Below are 24,175 nucleotides of genomic sequence, written 5' to 3' on the forward strand. Positions count from 1 at the left end.
ATAAATCAATAGTTCTGCTGCATTATCATTTACCATCAATGGGAATAGCAGGTCTTTTATTTGTATACACTAGTTATTTTGTTAGATTAGTAGATAATTTTAACGGTTGTTAATACAAAATATCAACAAGAATTAAATATGTTTTATATTATATTTTTAATTATTTATATTATTTAATCTTATCAGTAACACATAAACTTGCCACTTTTCTACTTGCAGGCATTAAATCTTTATATATGATGTTAAATGATTAAATAGCCACTAGCTACCTAAGCCATAAGTATTGAAGCTATTTTTAACAGTTGCTTATTAAATAATATAAATTTCCAATTATAATAATGATAATTTTCTTGATTCTCTTATACTCCAAGCATTATCAATACCAAGAACTTTCAAAAAACATAGATCATTCAGGTAAAGGTTGCATTAATGATTCTATTAAATTATTGCCATTAATTATTTTTGTTGTTGCTATCACAAACTCTACATTGTTTTCTTCCTGTTGTGATAAAAATCTCAAAGCTGATATTTCTGCATATGTGCAGCCTCCCAAGAAGAATACTAATATTACTCTTGAAGAATCACTTTGTGAATTTTCTGATTGAATAGATTCTCTGCGAACTTGAGATGGCACTGAAGAAATTTGCTCCTCAAATAGAGGACCAGGAAGAACGCCTATTGTATCTTGTAAACCTGTTATAAAAATTATGTCTTATTATAAATTCATAAGATAAAACCTATATTGGTTAAACTTTTTTTACTTAGCCAATTTTTATTTCGAACTATATGCTCTACTAATCTTATTGAAAGAGGTGCATAGATACTATGGACATAACTAATATCAGTAGGTGTGAGTTCTGATGTATCCTGCATTGTTAGTCGTAATGTCTGAAAGTTTCATTAATAAAACGTTCAGTTTAGCACTCTAAAATAAGAATTAAGTATATAATATATTACTTTTCTGAGAACTGCATACTGCCTTGATCCCGTTTGCATTCTCAACAACCCACATTTTTCCAATTGTTTAGAGTGAGAAATGTATTTATACCATAAACATGTACTAGTTCTCGTTTATAATATTCTAGAACTTTCTGTTTTAATCCTGAACCAGTTAAAGACTGCAAACATAGCAAACGAAGAACTTTAATTAACTTTTTTGACTGTGCTATAAGATCTTCCACATATGGATTCGGTTTTTCAGTATCGATGCAGCTTAAAAATTCCTGCTCACATTGTAAAGTATCCATAAAATTGAATGAATCTGTTTCCTATGAATACAACAAAATATTTATACAGCAAAAACTAAATAAACAAGAACATTATAAATACTTACTTCTTTTATATATTCTGCAATTGCAGTATGTGTAGCCAAAGCTTGTTTACTTGCAAGCATGTCAGGTAGTTTTGCAACAAATTGTTTAATTTCTTGAACAGATTTATCTTTATGCCTTTCTTCGAATTGGGATGCAATGGATCTAGCTTGTTTTGATAAAGCTGACCCTACCTAAGTTAAAATTATTGTTTAATTCATCATATGCAATATTATATATATATATTATATATATATATATATATATATATATTTAAAAATGTTTTTTAGATGTAATTTAGCGAACAAATGAATGAATGAAACTCATTCATTTGTCGCTATGTTATACCTAAAACATTTTTTTCAAATTTTCAAATTTTTTACCATGCTCTTTCCATACAAACTTTGATTGAATCGCGCTCTATCTAAACGTTAATATTAAGAGCTAAAACTTTCAGAGAATTGTTTTTTATCTATTTGGAACCATTTGAGCCCCTGGGAGCAAGGAAATTCGAAAATGACCTTTTTAAGGACCACCCTAATATATATATATATATATATAATACTCACAGCATTGAAATTTTTGTCTCTTAATTCAGAGAATAGTTCATCAGCCGAGTTTAACACAATTAACTTTGTGTCTACATTTAAATTTTGTGCGGAGTTATCATTTTGATCAGAATGAAATTTCTGAGCAGGAAAAGAAGCTGTGTTATTTGAAATCCCATAAAACTCATCTGAAAATCAATATTTTAAATTGATAATTCATTTTTCAATGTAACAAAATAAGTAAAATATTTACCTATAAGCCCTTCATATGTAAGTTGAGTAATTAGAGGACTTATGAGATCGGTTGATCTTTCAATAATTAGTAATTGATCAATAGAGGACTTTGTTTGAGAAAATTCTTCCAATTTTGTCATTCTTTTCAAGTGCGTCATTAACTAGAAATGTATTAATATTTTTTTTGTTAATTTTGTAGTTGTAGTTGAATTGAACTTGTAGTTTTGAATAACATGCCTGATTAGCATATTGACCTTTCCCACATATTTTATTAAATTGTCCAAACATTCTCTGGAGAGACATAAGAGCTAGTGCAGACTGGTGGATACAAGTTGGATCATTCTCAAGATATAATTCCCTATTTGTTAAAAAAAAGTAGATTATTTAAAAATTGACATTTTTCCAAAAAAATAAAGAAAGAATCAACATTTACCTAAATGAACATGGCAGTTCCATTGAAACTAAATCATTATCCAAAGGAAATAAATGGCATTTAAATTCAAAAACATTTGTGAGACTTCCATAAACTCCTTTATTTTTAAGACGCTCTATACATAAAATACTTTTTCTAGGAACAAAAAATAAATGAAATTCTCTTAATAATGAACCTGAAATTAACGTATATGTGAAAAACAATATGAATAGTAAGCTGCCAGTAAAGAAATGCCATTTCAACTGACCATTCAAATTCTCTCTATCGTTCTTTAATATGTTCATTGCTATTATATCCATCATCTCCTCATTTGGTCTTGTAATAAAAATAACATGCCGTACTTGTCTATCAGAAATATTGGGAAATACATCCTTTCTTAAATGATACATTTTTTCTACATCACGTAGCATTGAATATTTAGCCACTAAACCCACTGGACCAGCCAATGATTCATCCCAAATAATCACCTAATACAATAATAGTTATAATTATAAAAGAAAACATTCAACATGTAAATTAGGAAAACATTTCTCTAATAAAAGAAAATTCAATAAATTACTTTTTTGCCATCACATGCATCAAGCAAAGATAACAACTCGTTTCTATATGTTTCTTGTAAATAGGCTATATTAAGTCTTCCTCCGGATAAATATGAAGACATCGTAATATTTTAATTTTTACTTTTTAATAAGTAAAAATTATTATATATGTTCTTTACATATACGCCTTTTTTACTGAGGTATTAAAGACATTCTATTTTGATTATTTGAAAATAATTTATTAAACTATTTATTGTAAATTTCTATTTTAAAACAAGTCCACTTTTATAAACTGTAAGAATTAAATTCAATTATTACATACATTACATATATTATAAGTTTTAACAATTAAACGATAAAAATCTTTAAATTTAAATGTCAAATTGACATTAGTATTCGAAAATTTAGTATTGCCTGCCTTGACAAAATTATCACATTTTGTACATTACTCTGAAGTGATGAAGATATTTAATTTGACATTCGAAATGTCAAAAATAAAATTGTTTTCAAGGTTTCAATGTCCTAATTATTTATGTAGTCTTTATTTAAATTTAATTGTAATAAAAAAGTATAGTTTGTGCTACCTTTATCCTGCTATGTTATAGAACAATATACTGATCTAATTTATATTTTCTAATTATTTATTCACTGACTAAACTAATGTTTAGCATTATAGGGAAAACAATAAAATAAATGTATATGAAACGATGAACCTCCTGAAAATATGTTTAAAGTCTGATTCTGCCAGATACACTGGCATATTTTACTTTTTTTATTTCGTGAAGTAAAGAAAGCTGCTCAATGTTCCAAAGACTGACTAGAAATAATATTGCATCTTGCATATATGACATGGCATCCTCAATTCGATGAATGTTAGAATTTTAACTAATTATGGTTTGAAATTATATTTGAAAACAACTTCTGCATGCTTATAATTATAAGGTACCGAAAAAATAAGAATCATCTAACAAAACAATAGCTGATTGAAGTTTGTTTCTATAATCCTGTATATAAAAATTGAGTTTTATTATACATTAGAAAACTTAAATTACTTATTTTCTAGCACTATATAAGAAGCAAAAAAAAAATTTGTGCATAACTATACAATTGTTTATATTACCAAGAGACATCTAGCAATAAACTATAATTATAAATCAAAATTTAAATAAGTTTATAGTTAATGCTACAAAAACATTATTAATTCAATTCTGACAAATGGCATAAACTATGGGAATAAGCTTCCAAGTTAATGAATTATTAAAAGAAATTTAAATATGTTCCAATTCAATAAATTGGTTGATTTATAAAGACTCCGGCATTGGCACAGTGAACGATTAAATACAAACTTATTCAGACAAGTACTAACGCCACCTTAATGATCGCCCTAACACACTTGTCAGAACATTACCAGGGACTGATTAAAAAGAAAGTTCATTATAAATTAACCTTTCATCAATAGATAAAATCATCACCTAGTAGCTGTCAATGGTCAGATTATTTTGTATTTTATTAGATTAATTAGATTATTTTAGGATTCATTCTTATTCCTAATATTTTGCTTGTTGTTTTTTGGACAGCTTAAAAAAGAGTTAATGCTGCAATTAACATTGACATTGTTGAAGTTAATCTTTGGCTTTAGAATTTAAAAAAAAAAATATCTTGTTTTATTTCAATATTTTCAAAAAGTAACTTAGTTAATTCAAGAAAATTTAAATTATTTTCAGAGATAGCTGTTTGGTTATTATAGTTAATAATAAAATGTTATAAAATTTTTCATTAAATTTATTATATATATATATAGAAAATACTTATATATAATAAGGAGCTAGTTTATGACTACATATTAAATATAATATTACCATCACAAATATAAATATATTTACATATGCAATATAATCAGTTTTAATACTTATTGGTTGCTTAGGAATCACAATATATTTTCATAAATCAGTTCATAACAAAAATATATTTCTTAATCACGCTTAACAATTGATCACAAGAGCATTCCAGAAATAATTAAATTTAAATTTAAAAAAGTAGAAAAACTAAATTACTTTATATATGTCCGAACATATTCTGGTGTTATATAAACATCGTTCTCTGAAGTTGTATCAATTAATGTCAGACTTATTATTTTGTCGGAGGCATTCAGTTCATCAGCATCAATGCTGTTAATTTTGGCAACAAAAACTTTATCACACACCCGTTCCTGAAAACGTAGGCATTCTTCCACACTCCAGTCTGCTATTATTGGAGTTTCTCCTAAAACCATTACAATAAATAACAATGATTTTTAGAATGATCTTAGTATGTTATATTAATGTAGAAAGGTATGAACAATAATAAAAAAAAAAAAAAAAAAACATTACCGAATAAAATATTAAATTCAACTTAAATATTAAATTGTAGTTTAGATAGCATTTAAAATAAAGCTAGATAATCAAAAGGTGTAAAACAAAATTAAATTTGCCTGCTTTACCATGTGCTCTTGTCTTCTGTATTTACTAACATCACCAAAAACGTAAGTTTTATATTTTATTAAAAATAGCATGAACTTTGCAATGAATTTTATATCACAACTAAATACTTAAGTTATGGCGCAGTAAAAAATGTGTATACCAATCATACCAAAAGGTTATAATATTATCTTTATCTTACCTCCTAATCTGGCTCTCAAGGCATTGTATGGCATTTTTAAAAATGGCGGTGTTAACCTTTGCAAGTTTTTGTAACTCATCACATTATAATCCCCATAATCACAGAAATGTACAGTTACTGAATTATTTCTCATAACATTAGTGACTTGTACTCTATAAAATAAATATTGAATCGAAACTTATCCAGCTAATTGGTAAGTAAATAATAAATCTTTATACCTATACCAAACTCCATCAGTGTGCCTTCCAGCATATAAATTTCCTTTCTCAATTTCTTCATATGATGGGTTTGAAAAAGGGCTGCTATTACACAAGACCTGCAAATCTTTCATAAGCCTTTTAAAATCACGATAGCCATCATCAGTGAATGGCTGTACCTATAAATAAAAATTATAAATTAAAGCGAAAAGATTTTGTTGATTATTAATTGATTACAAGAAAAAATATGATGGAAGATGTTTGAAAACTACTGGAAATCAAACAGGAATACAAATGTTGTAAATAAAAATATTTGTAAGGATACTTTAATATTTTCTGCACAATTTAACAAATCAAAATTTTTCTCCATCAAATTATTTCTGATGCAATTGAAAATTAATACATATATAAACAATATCAATAGTAAGAAAAGTAGTTGCTAAATTAACAGAAGTATTTTAATGTATATAAGATAATATAATGTATTTTATATATACCACAAAGTTTGATGGGCTAGCAGCCATAGTAACAATCACAGGAAAATGAGATCCAGCAATAATAGTTGGCTCTGGTAAAGCTTTTATGTTTAAAGTTTTTCGCTGTGGAGATTGTGGCAAGGGTTTACGGGCTGGAGAGTTATATTTTATGGACAATCCTTCCATTCTTTTCTTTATATGGTCACGCTGTTCTACTTCTACAGCATTCCTAGAATTAAAGATTTGACAGATTAATTTGTAAATTCTGAAGAAAAATATATTTTTATAAATCATCAATTTAGAATAATTTCACAAGCTTATGAACCACAGACAAGTTAAAAAAATGCTTTTTTTTACAAATTTTGATATTCTCAATTTTTTTAAAAAATAGTTAATTTTGAAATATGAAGTCTATAAAAAAGAACTAAAAATTTTTTTAAAAAACGTAAAAATTTCAAGTAAATTGACCCAGTAGAAGTTTAGAAATTGTAGGTATAGTATCAAAAAATATTTTTTTAAAATTGCTTTTAAAATTCCGCAGAGGAAGGAATCAGAAGGTGATTATTGTGGTCAACCAGCTATATTCAAAAATTGTTTACATTTTGAATATCCTGTTCCACACATATTCTTAATATGTTGAGCGAATAGTTAAACTTTGAGAATATCAAAAAAAAAAACTATAACATTTTTTTTTTGTAAGTCTAAACCAAAAATAAATATAAAATAATTCAGCAAAAAAATTACATACTTTTCAATTTCTAATTCATTCTGCAATGCATTATTAACACTTATGAGAAGTTGATCTTGTGTCCTCATAAAAATTTCAACAATTGGCACATTTTTATATTCTATTACTTTAAGTAGAACTGAACCATTAATAGGCAGGCAACCCCTGAGACGAGATGCCAAAGAGGGTGTAAAATTTTCCAATCCATACAACTGTACTTTTATTGCCTATAAATATAAAAATGTAATAATATTGTTAAAATAATTAGCATATGGACATTAAATATTGTAATATATGATAGAATTAGTTGGGTAAATTTTGAAGAACAAAAATATTTCACATAATATATATATATATATATATATATATATATATATATCATTAGTTAACTTTGATATGTATTAACAGAGTGAAACATCAATAAAAAGTATGAATTGAGGTCACTGCGTTTATTTTGTTATTGATGTTACGCCCGATTATTAGACTTTGTTTATATATATATATATATATATATATATATATATATATATATATAATATTTACATCAAAACTTAGAAATTATTAGTAGACAACAACATTTAAAGACGTTTAAAAAAAAAATCTCCACATAATATTGATATGAAAATCTTACCTGATGAGGGAATTCATTAATAACTGAAGAGACTTTTTCCAAGGCAATCATTTTAGAAACAGGAATACACTCTGTATATCCGTAATCCACAAAATATACAGGCACCTCTCCTCTCTTGATGGGTCCAGTCGCTTTAACTCTGTAACATTTATTTTCCTCCGGTTTTACTGCTAAATATAAATTATTTAGAGGAGTTTCTTGTAACAGTTTTGCAGAATCCAATATGTCAGCGTTGGAAAACCCAATATCAGTAATGAATTGGATTTGAGAGTGTAAATATTTAAATGTGTCATTTCTGATCTGAATGTAAATATCACCGTTGTTGCAAATGTGCGACACATGGATTTTATCATTAATTCTTCCTTTCTATAAAAAAATACATCATAAAAAATACATTACATATATATATATATATATATATATATATATATATATAAAAGCTTATTTTTAATTCAGATCAAAATAATTTTTTTTACCTCATTTAGTCTAGGAGCCTTTTCTTCCTCTTTCATTTTTTTTCTTATTAAATCATTTAGATTCACATCTTCTTCTGTAGATGTATCAAATAATACAACAGAAGTATTTGATCTAAACAATAAAATTTATATTAAGTTCTGGATTTTTTGTTACATCATGTAATTAATACCTTCTGCATTTTCATCTGCCAGAACTTCAGCAACCAAACTTTTGTATAGAATGTACTCATTAAGATATTTCAAGACATTTTTATTTTCGGCATAATCTTCCAAGTCAGCTAGTTGTAATAAAACTGCCTATGAAAATAAATCAACAAAAATTATAGCATATTATATTTATTTTATATATATATTCAGCATTTCTTAACCACTAATATTCTAACCTGTGCAGGAACATATCTGTATTTTGGGTCTAAAGTGAATATATCACTTTTCAGGTGCCAGTCTTCTTCCCCAGTATCAATGTAAAAGCATAAGGCTTTATTATCTTGAATTTCAAGTACTTGAATTCTATACCAAGATTCTGAAGTGCATACAGCATAATATCCTCCAACCTAATTATTACAACAATATTGAAAAACATAATTTAAGTCATTAATGACTTCAGTTGTAGTTATAAATATAGACTAATTTTTTTAAACTTTGGCATTTTGATATTTTATATCTATTATTTCAATAAGCTGTACCACTTACAGATACTGCTTCTGCTTGTGTTTTTTTGGTTGCTAGTTCTTTTTCCATGTATGAGCTCAATTCGTCAAATAAAGTCTGAAAATGTATGTTTATTGAATTTTACATTCTATCAAGTATTGCAGAAATATATTTTTGTAATCTAATTTTGACTATTAAAACATTTAAAATAAATTTTATAAACAATATTTTTTATACCGCATACTGTGGTCCTATAATTCGACACCATACTTCAATTGTTGAGCACAGCGTAGTAATGTATACATTCCAATAAGAATCTCTTTCAGGCAAAACAATAGGTGGAAGATCAGCAAAATCGCCATCATCTTTCTTACATTCCTATAATTAAAGCTAAATTTAATCTCAATATTATGTTAGATAAATAAGCATATTAATCTCATTGTTTTTAAAAAATCATTTTGCCATCAAAAGATATGTAAAGTATATTTTTCTTAGTAATCACACAATCAGAAACATGCAAACAAGACTGGAGAAAAATGGACAACATAAAGTTAGAGATAAAATAACAAATGAAAAAGTACTGAGGAGAGTGAGAAAAGAAAGAACTCTACTGAGCACGATCCATAAAAGAAAAGGAATCTGAATTGGACTCATGCTGCAAGAAGAGTGCCTCCTACACGACGTCGTAAAAGGTAAAATATAAGCACTGACAGGACCGCATAAAAGTGTATAAAAAAGTGAATAGAAGTAAGAAAATGGTAATGGGAGTAATAATCAAGGGAGGGAAAAGAAATCACTGATTTATGGTGCTCTCACACCATAGACAACCATTTATTATTTAATATTATTATGTTATATGGACTTTGGTAATCATATTCTCATTTCTTGTAAAAAAGATTTTGCCATCAATACTCATGTATATAAAGAATATTTTTATTACTATTCACTCAAGAGCTCTTATTAATTATTAAAGAAATATTAATATTTCATGAGCTAACTATTTTTATGGAATGTAAATAAATATATAAAATTTTCTGTAGAAAATTTTTATTCATCACGTTGCTCAAATATGGGATTAAAAACCAATATATTTTTATATTATACCTTATCTGTATGGAATGTCAGTTATTGAATATATTTCTTTCATTTCAAATTTATACTGTGTAAGAAGCAATTAAGTAAAAATATATTCTGATAAAACTTACAGTCAATTCATCTTGTGTTCTGAGGCTTATTATTTGACTTCCAGCTACTGAATCCTCAATTTGAAATATATGTGACATTTTTACAAAATCTAACCAGTCTTCGGGCAAATTTTCACGGTACTCTTCACTACAAAATTAAAATGGTTAATACAGAATATAAGTAAATGTAAACTTTAACAAATCATTAAAAATTGAAAATAACTTAAGGGGGTATTCTACTGTAAAATTTTGAAAAAATCGAAATATTATTTTTTTTTTCATATTTTCAAAGTTTAGTTATTCAAAAATATGTCATTAAAAGGATTTTTCAAAATTACTATTATTTCCTGAGTTATAACCGTTTTAGTGACGTGGCCTCGGTTCGGGTCCGACCGAGTCTCAAAACTTTGAACACGTTTATCTCGGAACTACTTTTTTCGAGCTGGCGGTAAGGATATCTCGAGTTCTAATGATACGATTTACATACTTCAAATTTGGAGAGGATATTCTCTACACATCGCTTTATCGCATGGACCAAAACTATAACTTTTCATTTAGTATTTTTAAAAAATTCGGAATTGTTAAAAAAACATGAAAAAAAAAAAATTTGTTTTCAAACTGCCGCCATTTAAACAATTTTTTTTTTAACTTATCCAAGGGTCATACGATAGCGGCATCTACAATAAATAAGAATCCATCTATTTTTTATATTTCGGATCACCAGGAGAGTTGGAATGATGCACGCCAGGCACCCTCTTTTTTTTTGAGCCCCCACTTTGACTGCTCATAACTTTGTGAATTTTAATTTTTTTTTTTTAATAATTTTTTATGTAATAATAAAATATCAGTAAACAAATGATAAAAAAAATCGATAGTAAAAATATCATTTGTTTCCTTTATACAGCGCTTCAAAAACCGGGCGAAATTCATGCCTCTACAGTAGAATACCCCCTTAAAGTAGAATTTCACATTGTGTTTTCAAATCAATAAGCATTTCAGAGCAATTATTTGATATAAATCATTAAAAGCAGATTTGTTAACCAACTGCTTTAAATAATTAGTACAAATAATATAATTGCCAGAAACAACTGTATATTCTATTATTTACCGATATTCTCCAGGTAATTGATGAACAAATTTGCCATTACTATGACCTGCAATCAGTTTTAAAAACCTATTTGGTATTAATGTGCCTTCAGTCACTGGTAAATCTCGTTCTTCTAATGATCCATATATTTTCGTTAAAGCATGAAGAGCTTTTCTGCATGCATCCCGAGAAGCATCCTCAGGGTTGTTAAATGAATAAGAATAACTTCCAAAACAGTATTGATCTCCAATCTGTTCAAATAATGTATATTTCAAAGTCAACATATTTTATGTACATTTAGCGCATGAAAAGTTACAGAATTTCATAGTGATTTCTGTTTTATAATTACCCAAAAAATAAGTTTAGAAAAAATAGCATATATAAATCTAATTATTAGAAAGATATTAATCACGTAAGTATTTGCAAAATTCGTATATATTATTTAATTTAGGATTTGTATGTTCACTTACTTTGACATTACATCCATAAATTTCACTAGGGCGGTCTGATCTATAATCCTTATGAATTTTGTGTTGCAAAATTTTAATATTCGGTAGAGCTATATTTTTTTCATTACAGTAATCCATCAAAAGTTCCTCATAATTTAAATTTTTATCAAAGTCTGAATCGTCTGAATTAACTACTTCATCAGGTTGTGATGACTGTTTGTTTTCACAAACGTCTATTTTAGTAACTGCTTCCGGATTTTTATATTTTAATAACCTTGATTGTTGTGAAACTTTTCCCATAGGTAAGGGTGGATATTTCTCAACCAAATTGTTGTCTGAAGTGGATGCAGTTGTGGATTGAACTTTATTCTGATTTTGCATCTGCCTTATCCTGCTGAGTCTATCCTGCGCACTGAAAGTAGGCAACATATTACCGTTAGTGCACATTGTCACCTGTATGTTTTCATTGCCATTCGCGCTTGAAAGGCTAACATTTCTTGTTATTTTAGGAACAGGTTCCAAATTCAAAATACTGCGTTTATTCTCTTGCAAGGGATTATCAGAATGTTTGTTATCCGATGTTTTATTTTGTGCTGTAGCTACTGTATTTTCTTTCTGATTCGGAGCAGCTTTTGGCATTCGTATTTGTTTGCATTCAAGCAACTTATCTAATACTTCAGATTTAGTTGGAGGTAAATTGGTTTTAGAAGAAGGAAGGTTTCTCTGTGTAGCCTGTTTATTTGATTGATAATTCTTTGATGCAACTTGTATATTTGGTGTATTTGATGCAGTATTTTCCTTCATCATTTGACTGGGCATTGATTGTTTTACTTGCGGTTGCAGATGAGATTGTATTATTTTCATTGTATGTCGCGGTGGGTTCGATTTTGGTAGAGCTTGATGTTGTGATTGTGAAATTATCGATTGCATTGAGGGTTGAGGCTGATTCTGCAAACCGTGTTGAATTATATTTTGTTCCGGTGAATTATAACTTGATTGTCTTGGCTTAAAACGTGCTGACGCAGGGCTCTAAAATTTTTTTATTTGAAATTGAATAAATGAAATAATTACATAATATATTATTGAACTACATGCACAGTTCACTAATTTTTAAAAATATATCATTGAAGAATGTTATAATTTAGTATGTAATTTAAAATTGCAGCAAATGTTAGTTTTCAATTTTAAGCCAATAGTTCATATAAAAAAAACTGATTTGGGAACTGAACCTTTTTATAAAATAATTGAGCAGATCTGGAAGTTCTGTTCATCCTCATATTGGCGGAATAATTTCTACCTGGTGATTTTGCTTGTACGTTTATCATTGGATTTGTATTAAGAGCCCTGGGCTGCAAAAGTATAAAACAATTTCATTAATATTTTATAATATTTGAGAAAAATAAACTAGAAAACAATTTTTAACCTGTCGAACAGCATGTGACTTCTTCTTATTGCTTTTTTGTTTAGCTATCATTTCACTTATATGCCGTGATTCTTTTTTAGGCACAACAGACACGTACACATCCTTTCCCTTTGTATTAAATAAAAAGGTAGGATCACTCCTTAAAAACTGTTCTAAGTTCGTAAAGTTAAACTTTCTATAGGGCACATCCGTACCATGCAACTCTTTGTAATCTCCTGTAATAAAAATTTCATATCAAAGTATTATAAAAAATAACTTTTTACTACATTAAATAAAATTTACTAACTGTTTAGTAGGTGAACGGTGGCAGGCTCCTTTCTGGAAATTAGAACAGCTCGCAAATCTGCGATAACCTCTTCTAATTCACCCATTTTATCTAAATGCAATTCGGCAATAATAAATAAAAATATTGAAAGGCGTATTAATAAAACTAAAAAAATGAACGTAATCACATCGTTCTCGTATATAAACACAATTTTATAAAACAATAATTTAATTGCCGAAATATTATTTTGACACTGTTTCACATATGTATCATAGCTCCGTCACACAACGACCTCGTTAGATGCATTGAAGCAGTTATCAAAAGCGAGGTCACTTTCGGTAACTGTAACAAAATTATAGTCTTCTTGATAAAAGCAACAACATCTTTAAAGATAACCGAAAAAATGATTTATTCTATAGATGCTTAGATATTTTAGCTATGAGCAAATTTGAACGCATCTAAATATTTATTAATGAAGACAGATCCGCTCTTACCAGTTGTTTACGAGTAAATGTAACATAGACAAGTGCGGTAGAAATCGTGTACAGAAATGAATCAAAATAAAACTAACGTATGTTAAAAACTATGCCAATAGATTGACAACTATCATGCATAGTCGATCTTGTTCATTCAGTAAATTTGGAAAAACTAAAATCAAAATCTGAGCAATTAATCAAAAGCTATTATAATACGAAATAAATAATAGCGCGCTTCTCAACCGTAAGGTCATCGTGCTAAATATGCTTGTAAATTGTCGACATACATTCTTTGCATATTTGTACGAATGGTTCTAAAGTCGTAATTAATGAATTTAATTTAAAAATATAAAATCTTGCGCAATATAATATTATTTTATCTCTTGAGAATTGTTGACTTAATAAGAATTTGTAAAATTATTGAAAAGATTCTCCAAATCCATTAAATTGCTACAAGATAAAAGATTAAATCATGAGTATTCAAGCTTTATAGATGATAATCATCTAAAAGTAACACAATAAATTATTAACTTCCCGTAGGGTAAGTTATTGTAATCGTCCAAAAATCGAAATTGAAAATTTTTGCATTTCTCGACGTTTTGAAGGTTTCTGAACATTTTGGCATATCTCAGAAAAAATGGATGTGTGTTTTGTGTGCCCGCATTTTTTCGTTCACGTTTTCGGGCGCACTGATCAACCGATTTGAATGGTTCAAAAAACATTCGATTCCTATTGATAGGGAGATGTGCTGATTAGTTTTTGACAAAGGCAGGTCCAGCAGATACGGAGATAAAGAGCAAAGAGTGCAGAAAATAAAATTCGAATTTTTGAGAGTACGAAGCATCCGATTTGAATGATCTAAAAAACATTCAATTAGTAATAATTTCAACGTTGTAATTCAGTTTATATAGTTCTTATAAATATTAGACATGTTACAATATTAATAATAATCTATTGAAAAACAGTATTCCTCGAACATTTCGTTACGGTACGGGAAGTTCCAGCAATTTGCCTTAAGACACGATGCCATACACCCCACTAGTTTATAGTTTAGTTTGAATAAATTAATCAAAATCCTTCACTTTTTATGTTATAATCAAATAGCCTTTTTATCATTTTTATATTAAATGTGACCTACTAAACATTTTTATTTCGAATTCGGGACAAATGTTTGTAGTAAGCGGGGTCTGTTACTTTTAATTACTTACATGCGATTTTTTTTTTTAAATTATATAATAAATAACAAATACTCTTTAAAAAAATAATAAAAAATGATTGAAAAAATATAATACGGATAAACATGATAAATCTTTGAACGGAACCATAAAATTGTAAACAAAATTTGTAATTATTATTAAAATTTCTATAAAATACCTGATAATTTTTTATGTGCATATGTGCATATTTTTGACCGCCAAATGGCATTTTTTTATTTCGTCTCCGAAATCGCTAAGCCTGCCTTCTCAAAATTTATCCAGTTTTTCATTTTGTCAATAAAAGTAAAATGTTTTTTGATTTATTAAAATCGGACGCTCTGTTCTCTCAAAAACTGAATTACCCTTTTTCGCACTTTTAGCTCCGTATCTTCAAAACGGCTGGACCTAACTTGGCCAAAAACTAATCAGCACATCTCCTTATCAACAGAAATTATTCAAATGGGTTGATCCGTGTTCTCAAAATCGTCGCGGAAAAATTGTATCCGCACATACATACTTACATCCGGTAAAACGTAAAGACATATAAAAAATATTTTAGATTTTTTTGCGATTACTTAACCTATGGGAAGTTAATATAGCATATATTGTTGGATATGCACAATTTTATAAAAAGTAAACATTGAAAATTAGAATATTTTCAAAAATTCGAGACAATCCGGCACAAAAAACCTGAATCCACGCAAGTATTGCAATACTTTTTTAAAGCATGCTTTCAGAAAAATAAGGTATGCACGGAAATTTTTTTTTTGTTGACGATTTCGAGAGCATGGATCAATTCGATTTGAATGATTTAAGAAACATTCGATTCCTATTAACAAGGAGTCGTGCTGATTAATTTTTGGCAGCAGGTCCTGCTGTTTCGGAGATACGGAGCAAAAATCCTAAAAATGACAATTCGGTTTTTGAGAAAACTGAGCATACAATTAGAATACTCAAAAATACTTTACTTGCTAGTAAAATACATTGTAGTAGCGACTTTTCAAATTATCTCTTAGTTTTAAATAGCATCATATGTATTGTTTGTAAGTGTACATATGTAGTTCATTTATTTTACTATGTATTTTAAATACATGAACAATCTACTAATCGACTAGATAGCCCAGTCATTTGGTGCAAAAAAAAGCTGTTACCTAAAGAGTTTTCCGGATGTTTTGAAAATTGGTGATTTAATAGATTTTGATGTGATCTTTACGAATTTCAACTTTGCCACCTCGAATTTTTGCCGCTGCCGCCGCCATATTGGAAAAATTGCGTCAAAAATCAGTTTTTTAACGATATCTCCTTTCTGACTCACGTTACATTAAAATAACTATATACAAAATTAAACTAGACAACATTCTCTATATTTTATTCAATAACATTTTTTTCTGTAACATCAATAGTTTTAGCGTACGTGCGCCGCAAAGTTTTTGCTGCTCGCGCTACCATCGGTATTTGGCCGCTCTTTGCACTTGAACGCATTCTCTCTAATAAATATATAATTTCAATGCTGAATTAAGCTTTTCTGTACTCAGGTCTGGCCTAGAAATAACATAAATTAATTATTTTTATTTTTCATTTTTATTTTTGCTGATGATCGAACATTTGAATCATACAATTCAATGCAAATTTTAAATTGTAAGAATAGTTTTATACTAAATTAAACTAGAAATTCTTTTATAATTTACTTAATTAACTTTTTACCTCCAGTTTGATGTTCTCGATGGGTCATATGTTATTATTTAATCATCTTCGACGATCGAAACGTCAGGGGTTGCACTATCTTCCATATTGTCCGCGATTGGATTATCGTCATTGCGAAGTTTTCCGAAAAGGCTGCGTCTTCCTCTTCATCACTATCTTGTGATGGAACTTGTGCATTACTACAGGTTCCACTACAATTTGTGCAGATAATGGAGCACTTCAATCCTGCTTTTCTGCATCCACAGGCTTTCTGACATCCATTTGTGCATTGGCAAGAAATCAGTTTCAAGAAGGTGTGCGGAGCTGGGGGCTGGAGTGAAGTCACATGAATCAGGCCATTTTTGCTTCTTTTCGATCTCTATTGTTCTGCATTTACCGCATTCCCATACCACTTCTGAATTTGGTGATATGTTCAGAATGAATGCCTGCGTTGGTGGTAGTGATGCAATATTAAACTTAAATTGGTATGCCAATTTTGTGAAGTACGCATATCTAAAGAGGTTTAAAGATATATTTTTTATGATATTCTCATCACTACAACCGCATAATTTAAGAAAGACGCGTTTTCCAGCTGTTGCAATATCTCTGGATTTTCAAACGACGCGCTTTTGGATTTTCAAATATATGAATAACTTCATTTAGGTCTTGATTCTCACATAGTGTATTTATATATTTTATTTTACCTCGATCAAAAATTGCTGAAGTTGTATCGAAGCCACTAAAGGCGTGCAAAAACAATGCATGATCTGCAGCTGTTTTTTCTATTAGGCTACTTGTAGAATATAATTGTTGCAAAATTTTTCCTCTTTCCGGTTTTAGTAAATATATATTTGAACGCGTTGATATAGCCGTCAAGAGGATAAGAAGATCAACATCTTTGCCAATAACTATTACAGAATCAAACATTGTGGAAATGTTAATTGCAGCATTAATTTTTAACATATCCGCATCTTTGGTGACTTGGTGGATCATAAAGTTTGCTGCTTCGAATTTTAATTTCAACATTTCAATGAGACGTTTCTTTAATGTTTTTGTTTTTAATTTATTTTGTGGCACAGCCAGGATCATTGTTTCATAAAAAATTATATCTATTGAAGCAGTTTTTGTTGATCGACAGAATCGCTCCCATATTTGATACTACGATGTGTTTACCTTTATTGTCTTTTCTTTGAGCTTCGAATCCGATTTACGAAAAGTGTCCAATCTTCTTTCCTTCACTTCAATCACTTCACTCTATCGCAATGGAGTTCCACAAATAAAACAATTCATGTTATTAGTAGCCATGGCTTCAAAAATAAAAGTATCACTAGTGTACTGAACGATAAAAATATACTGACGTCTAGAAAAAATACTTCAAATGATTCTGAACATATTATAGATATGTAGATGTAGAAATGCAGATAATTGACGTTGTGTATTGTTATTCGAAGATAATAGGATCTTATGTACAATACGCAGTAATCTATTCGTTGCAATCGAGTTATTGGAACGATTATCGCCAAAGATTAATTCTATATATAGTTCCAATTTGAGTTCATTTAATATTTTATAGTTTAATAATGCGAAATTTACATAAATTATGCCAAAAAAATAAAAAAAAAGCATTAAATTGTATGATTCGAAATGTTCAATCATCAGCAAAAATAAAAATGAAAAACAAAAATAATTAATTTATGTTAATTTCAGGCCAGACCTAAGCAGAAAAGCTTAATTCAACATTGAAATTATATATTTATTAGAGAGAATGCGTTCAAGTGCAAAGAGCGGCCAAATACCGATGGTAGCGCGAGCAGCAAAAACTTTGCGGCGCGCGTACGCTAGAACTATTGATGTTACAGAAAAAAACGTTATTGAATAAATTATAGAGATTTTTGTCTAGTTTAATTTTGTATAAAGTTATTTTAATGTAACATGAGTCGGAAAGGAGATATCGTTGAAAAACTGATTTTTGACGCAATTTTTCCAATATGGCGGCGGCAGCGGCCAAAATTCGAGGTGGCAAAGTTGAAATTCGTAAAGATCACATCAAAATCTATTAGATCACCAATTTTCAAAACATCCGGAAAACTCTTTAGGTAAAACTACTAAATGACTGAACTAAGAACATTAACAGTTAAACATAGATTCAAAAACTGCATTGTTTTTTACTATCAAATTTTTATAAATAATTTGATGTGTCCTCGCTTTCGTGATTTTGATATAGAAGAAAGTGTCAAAGATAAGTATTCATTGACGCACTTGGACTACATACATTACACTAGCAATAATAATTGATGCTATCTTCTCAATTTTTATATAATTTTGCATTGGATGCTCAATCTTTTTAATGACATTTAAAGTGAGCTACATCAGATTTTATTTTCCTCAAGTAACCTTTTTTTAGTTTTTTAAATGCTGTTATATAATTTCAATTTCTAAGTAATAATGCGTGCATCAAGTGATCGAGTAGTAAAATCAACAAACTTCCACAATTTTAAACCTACTTATATTGAAATATCAGAAGCTTTTCATTTGCTTATTTGATCTGACAAAAATAAAACACTATTCAAAATTTACGAACAAAATTCGTTCAAACAATTTTCAAAAAAACACAATTCACAAAATTTTTACAAAAAAATAGTAAATTTGGCTACATACTTTCACATTAAAATTTAACGTACATTTTATCTAAAATTTTAAAAGTGTGAAATGTTATTATGCTTGATAAAATTATAAATACTACTAGAAATGCATGATGAAAATGAAAAATGAAGAAAAACTAAAAGTGTTATTAGAAGCAAAAGAACGGTTAGAATTTGAATTGGGAGGTGCTGATTTGGCAATATTAAAGTCTTTAGAAGAAGTTAAAGCTGCAATCGATCAAATTCAAAGAGAAATATGCAATACTACAAGAAATAACTTAATACAAGAAGAAGAAATACCGAAATATGTTTTAGTAAATAAAGTAGAGAGAGATTTATATCGAGATACCCCTGTGCGATATTTAGGTAATTTAAAGAAACATTAAAACTAAATATTAATTCAAATAAGTAATTTTTCAGGATATGCAAGTGAACTAGGAGAGTCCTTTCGTCCACAAGTACCAATATTGTTTGTTAAATTGGGGTACGCTGTATCGGTTTCTTATGTTGTGGCTGATACATTGGACAAAACACGTCGAGCTTGGGAGGTTATGATTTGTGTTTACATATATTTATTATAGAATAATATCTGAAATTAAGTACTGATTTATTTTATATAAATCATCATCTTAGATAAAACTCCATATTTCCTACATGATTTAATTTGAAATAATATGTTCTACTATAATAATTATAAATATATACTACTCAATAAAATAGTTCTTAAAGAAATTAAACAAAAATTGGCATCAAAGTAATTAAGATTATTATATTAAAATTCAAATTCAAATAACTTACCTAACTTCAGGCTAATCAAGAACCAGTTTTAACAGCTGCAGATACTTTGCTTTGGCAAGGGATTGCTACTTTAATTCTTCCTGCAGTTTCAATTAACAGGTATTATTTGCAATAAAAATATATTTAATATTTTATATATTAAACAGATCAGTATATATAAATCTTGTATAAGAATTCTCTTTTGCATTTAATATTTTATTTCTTTTTGGCATTGGAATATGAATAAAATCATTTTTGGGTACTTAGCTTATTAAATTTATTTCAATGAAATTTGCTTTTGTTAAGATAATAATATTAGGACATAAACTTGCATTTCCCTGAAAATGCAGTTAATGAAATCACCTATTGTAAGTGAGATGAGCGATTTCTATCTATATTGAATTATGCTTGCAATTTTGAAAATATACAGAAATAATTTTATTTGAAAATATAATATAAAGATAACATAAATAATTTTAAACATAATAATTCGACTATATGCGATATATTGTGCAATTAAGTTTCAATTTTAGCAATTGCAAGTTGAACATTTATAGAATAGAATTTATTTCTTTTCAAATCAAAATCGAGTGATTTATTAATATATTTAAATCTGTTCAATGTATTGATAACTCGTTTTAATTTGCTCTATTCACAGAATTGTTTGGTTTACCGGCAAGTGTGTTCAAAGGTACAAAATACAAACTTTAGGAAAGATTCTGCCTACAATCATTGGTCTCGTTTCTATACCAATGATATGTCATCCAATTGATATAGTGGCTGAGTACATTATGACCAATACCTTCCGTAAAATGTTCTAGATCTTGCTTTTACAGCGGAGGTAATTAATAATTTTAAATCCAAATATAAATTATACACAATATAATAAAGAAAAAAAAAAACAAAGTTCATATGAAGCATAAAGTCAATATGGCGACCAGCAAAAATGATTTCACATATACGCAAATAAATCTCGATTAAAATATATTTTATACACATATTACCTGGCTGTACTATTAATTGCAACACTATTTAATTATATTTTATATTTATTTATATTATACAAATGACACTTTTGATTCAACTCGCAATATAACGTTCACAATGATTCAACGTTTGTTTGTTGTTTGTTACCAAAGAACGTGCTGATTGGTTCTGATTAACTATACTGAAGTAACTCCATTTCCTATCCGTTCAAACAAAACTGTTACCATAACAGCGATAAAAAATATTTTATAGTTTTTCGCGGTTCATGCAATAGTGTTACCATATCATAACAAAATTACATACAATATTTAACAAAAAATAGAAATAAAAATTATATGAAAATCGCAAAAACCAGTATGGCTATCAGATATATCATCGATTTATTAATAACGTTTAATAACGCAAGCAAGAAGAATGATCGAAATCTCCCATAACGCATAAACTGCATGTTCGCTGATTCGAGCTACTGAAGTAACTTCCCGCGTAAACATCCGTTACCCGCGTATCAAACATGTTACCAAATGATCATAATAATATTATATGCATAATAATTATTATGCATTACCGAAGCTTTAGGTAATACGCAATTACAAGAATTATGATGTTTGGGTTAATATTATATTATAATACATTAATGTAAAAAAAACAAAATATTTGTTTTTAAAATCATAAATTCAATATGGCGATTAATATATACCAAATAAATTTAATAATATTAACCCAAACATCATAATTCTTGTAATTGCGTATTACCTAAAGCTTCGGTAATTTATTGACATTAAAAAACGTTCTACGGTTTGATTAATTTCAAAGTTTGAGTAAATTCAAAGCTCATAGATATGGTTATATGAACATATGAACATTCAAATATTGTAACATTATTTGGCACAAATTTATATATATATATATATATATATATATATATATATTTATATTTATATATGTATGTATATATTACCTGATTTATGAAACTGTACCGTCAATTACAACACTTTTCTCTTTATTTCTAAATACTAACAGCTCTTACAAAAGACTCTGATTAAACTGCACACAATAATACGTCGACTACACTAAACTCTACTGAATGATCTGTTTCCCGCGCTAATCAAACGCGTTACCATAATGACCATAATAAAATTATTTTCTATATTTATATGAACTATTTTTTTAATATTTCCGTTAATTTAAAGATTAAACTAACAAATTACATATATTAATTAAAATCTAGTTATTAGATAAAAAAAAGAATCTGATAAGTATTTAATTACACCATGGTTGCATATTTCGCAACCTGCCGTCACGTTGAGATTATGTCAATTCATAGTATCACAATGCCAAAATTGTAGGTTATGTTATAATAGTTTTAATATTATTTTTAGAATAATTGAAGGCTTATATTAGACTGAGTATTTACTGAGTTATAAATAATGGAAGTACGCTTTTTACGTAATAAACGCACAATGGACAACTCCAAAGATAATGAAATTGCTGATCAGAAATTGCCTCCAGAACCAGTATTAGTTTCACCAGAGAACCTGCCATCAGGCGAACGTGATATTTTTAGAGATACTTATATTCGTTATTTGGGTAAAATTATTATATAGATATACCTAAATTAAGTCGTCATAAATTTCATATAATAATCACAAATTTTATATAATAATTAGTCTTACATCATACAGCCTGTGCAATTGCTAGAGCGTTGTTATGAAATATGTTTTGTGCTGATGTATATTTATCCAATTTTTAATCCAATATTTTACTAAATTTTTAATTACAGTGCGTTTTGGAAGAATATAATTACTGAAATTTCTTCTTTATCTTATTATTTTAGGATATGCAAATGAACTTGGTGAAGCATTCAGGCCTTTGGTTAATAGTACTGTTGTTACTGCATCTTATGGAGTATCCACTGCCTATGTTTTAGCTGATACATGGGATAAGGCAAAAAAAGCATCAAAAGTATTTGATAAAAATAAAAATAATAATTCTGTGAAATATTACAAATGGAATATATGTTTGTTCTAGAAACCCGGATCGAAGTCTAAAGATGTTATTATATCAGCAGTTGATACACTCCTATGGCAAGGGTTTGCATCTATTATAGTACCAGGATATACTATAAACAGGTATAAAAATGAGTTATTATTTAATAGAAGCAATAGATATTTAAACAAAAATATTTGCATCCTAATTTTTTTACATTATATTTTCATTAATAAATAATCTCTATTTAATGTCATTAATATATTTTATGGTTGCTCTATTACTAATATTGCCCTTTTTTAGGATAACCCATTACACATCCAAATTTATGCAAAGAAGTAATTTTGGTAAAATGGCTCAAATAATGCCCACAGCTGTTGGATTATTATCTATACCTCTTATAATCAAACCCATCGATCACAGTGTGGATCTTGCTATGGATTATACATACCGTAAAATCTTTTAACTCAAATAAATAATGAATATTGATTTCTAGTTGATAAATGATGACTTGTTTCAAGATGTGATACCTAAATATGAAAGGATAATTGTTATGCATGAAATGTCTCATTTACCATTGTGATTCTTATTTAATCGCACAAGCAATAGATCTGGTAGATATTCTTCTTGTGATAAATATTAAATAGTAATGAAATTGAACAACTTTTTTGTCTTATATAATTTAAGATCTGATTAGTGTTAAACCTGCCATATTATTTGTTATAAAACAGATGCTTTTATATAAAGACATATAACATTCCAAAGTTAAAAGTAAAATAGTTTGAAAATATGATTGAATTGTTGTTTCATCAATTATATGTTTATGAGACTTTTAGATGTCAGAGCTCAAGAATGATAAATTCATTCAAAACTAAAGAACTTTATTGTTATACCAACTAAAAGTAATCTGGATATCTAATTCTACATCGACTAAACACAGAACATTTAAATTATTTGGCAACTTATTGTTCATTTCAGTTTATTTTTAATATTATAGTTTGAAATGCAAATGTGCAAATGTTTGTTTTATTTGATAATTCACTAAAGACATGCAATTTTTTGTTGAATAAATTGCTTTCAAAATTATGTAAAAAATCCAAACTTCTTCTAATTTTATTTAGTACATTATTTAGATTATTA

General features: G+C 28.0%; 5 protein-coding genes across 6 annotated transcripts; 2 read left to right on the forward strand and 3 right to left on the reverse strand.

Annotated features, from left to right (window-relative positions):
- Positions 1-310: 310 nt before the first annotated feature.
- LOC113369524 (vacuolar protein sorting-associated protein 33A-like) lies at positions 311-3,186 on the reverse strand. Its single transcript, XM_026610225.1, is given in 11 exon segments — positions 311-693; positions 762-888; positions 958-1,025; positions 1,028-1,268; positions 1,334-1,504; positions 1,880-2,046; positions 2,112-2,253; positions 2,330-2,450; positions 2,526-2,685; positions 2,773-2,992; positions 3,085-3,186. Coding segments are annotated over 11 exon segments (1,806 nt in total). The 3' UTR covers positions 311-406.
- Positions 3,187-5,114: 1,928 nt separating this feature from the next.
- On the reverse strand, positions 5,115-8,265 carry LOC113369525 (tudor domain-containing protein 7A-like). Its single transcript, XM_026610226.1, has 7 exons — positions 8,230-8,265; positions 7,754-8,119; positions 7,144-7,349; positions 6,417-6,624; positions 5,941-6,098; positions 5,723-5,874; positions 5,115-5,326 (listed from the first exon to the last, which is right to left on the reverse strand). The coding sequence occupies exons 1-7, from the start codon at positions 8,263-8,265 to the stop codon at positions 5,115-5,117; spliced, it is 1,338 nt and encodes a 445-aa protein (XP_026466011.1).
- On the reverse strand, positions 7,979-20,158 carry LOC113369529. 2 transcript variants are annotated; one of them, XM_026610231.1, is made up of 13 exons: positions 20,084-20,158; positions 13,310-13,399; positions 13,024-13,238; positions 12,830-12,949; positions 11,622-12,629; positions 11,173-11,402; positions 10,086-10,212; positions 9,118-9,258; positions 8,923-8,997; positions 8,613-8,783; positions 8,400-8,526; positions 8,230-8,341; positions 7,979-8,119 (listed from the first exon to the last, which is right to left on the reverse strand). In XM_026610231.1, exons 2-12 carry the CDS (start codon positions 13,392-13,394, stop codon positions 8,292-8,294), a joined length of 2,349 nt encoding a protein of 782 aa, XP_026466016.1. In that variant the 5' UTR covers positions 13,395-13,399; positions 20,084-20,158; the 3' UTR covers positions 7,979-8,119; positions 8,230-8,291. The 2 variants fall into 2 exon arrangements, with proteins under 2 accessions (XP_026466016.1, XP_026466015.1); XM_026610230.1 differs by lacking the exon at positions 20,084-20,158 and adding an exon at positions 13,783-13,962.
- LOC113369526 (mitochondrial fission process protein 1-like) lies at positions 19,405-20,198 on the forward strand. Its single transcript, XM_026610227.1, has 4 exons — positions 19,405-19,430; positions 19,617-19,651; positions 19,706-19,833; positions 20,094-20,198. Exons 1-4 carry the CDS (start codon positions 19,405-19,407, stop codon positions 20,196-20,198), a joined length of 294 nt encoding a protein of 97 aa, XP_026466012.1.
- A 2,292-nt stretch (positions 20,199-22,490) lies between these two features.
- Positions 22,491-23,618, forward strand: LOC113369527 (mitochondrial fission process protein 1-like). Its single transcript, XM_026610228.1, has 5 exons — positions 22,491-22,636; positions 22,884-23,011; positions 23,078-23,178; positions 23,339-23,487; positions 23,557-23,618. The coding sequence occupies exons 1-5, from the start codon at positions 22,510-22,512 to the stop codon at positions 23,616-23,618; spliced, it is 567 nt and encodes a 188-aa protein (XP_026466013.1). The 5' UTR covers positions 22,491-22,509.
- Positions 23,619-24,175: the final 557 nt, after the last annotated feature.

Source organism: Ctenocephalides felis, unplaced genomic scaffold, assembly GCF_003426905.1.
Source record: "Ctenocephalides felis isolate EL2017-DRISC unplaced genomic scaffold, ASM342690v1 CF-g0.4_SCAFFOLD_01387, whole genome shotgun sequence".
Lineage (NCBI taxonomy): Eukaryota > Metazoa > Arthropoda > Insecta > Siphonaptera > Pulicidae > Ctenocephalides > Ctenocephalides felis.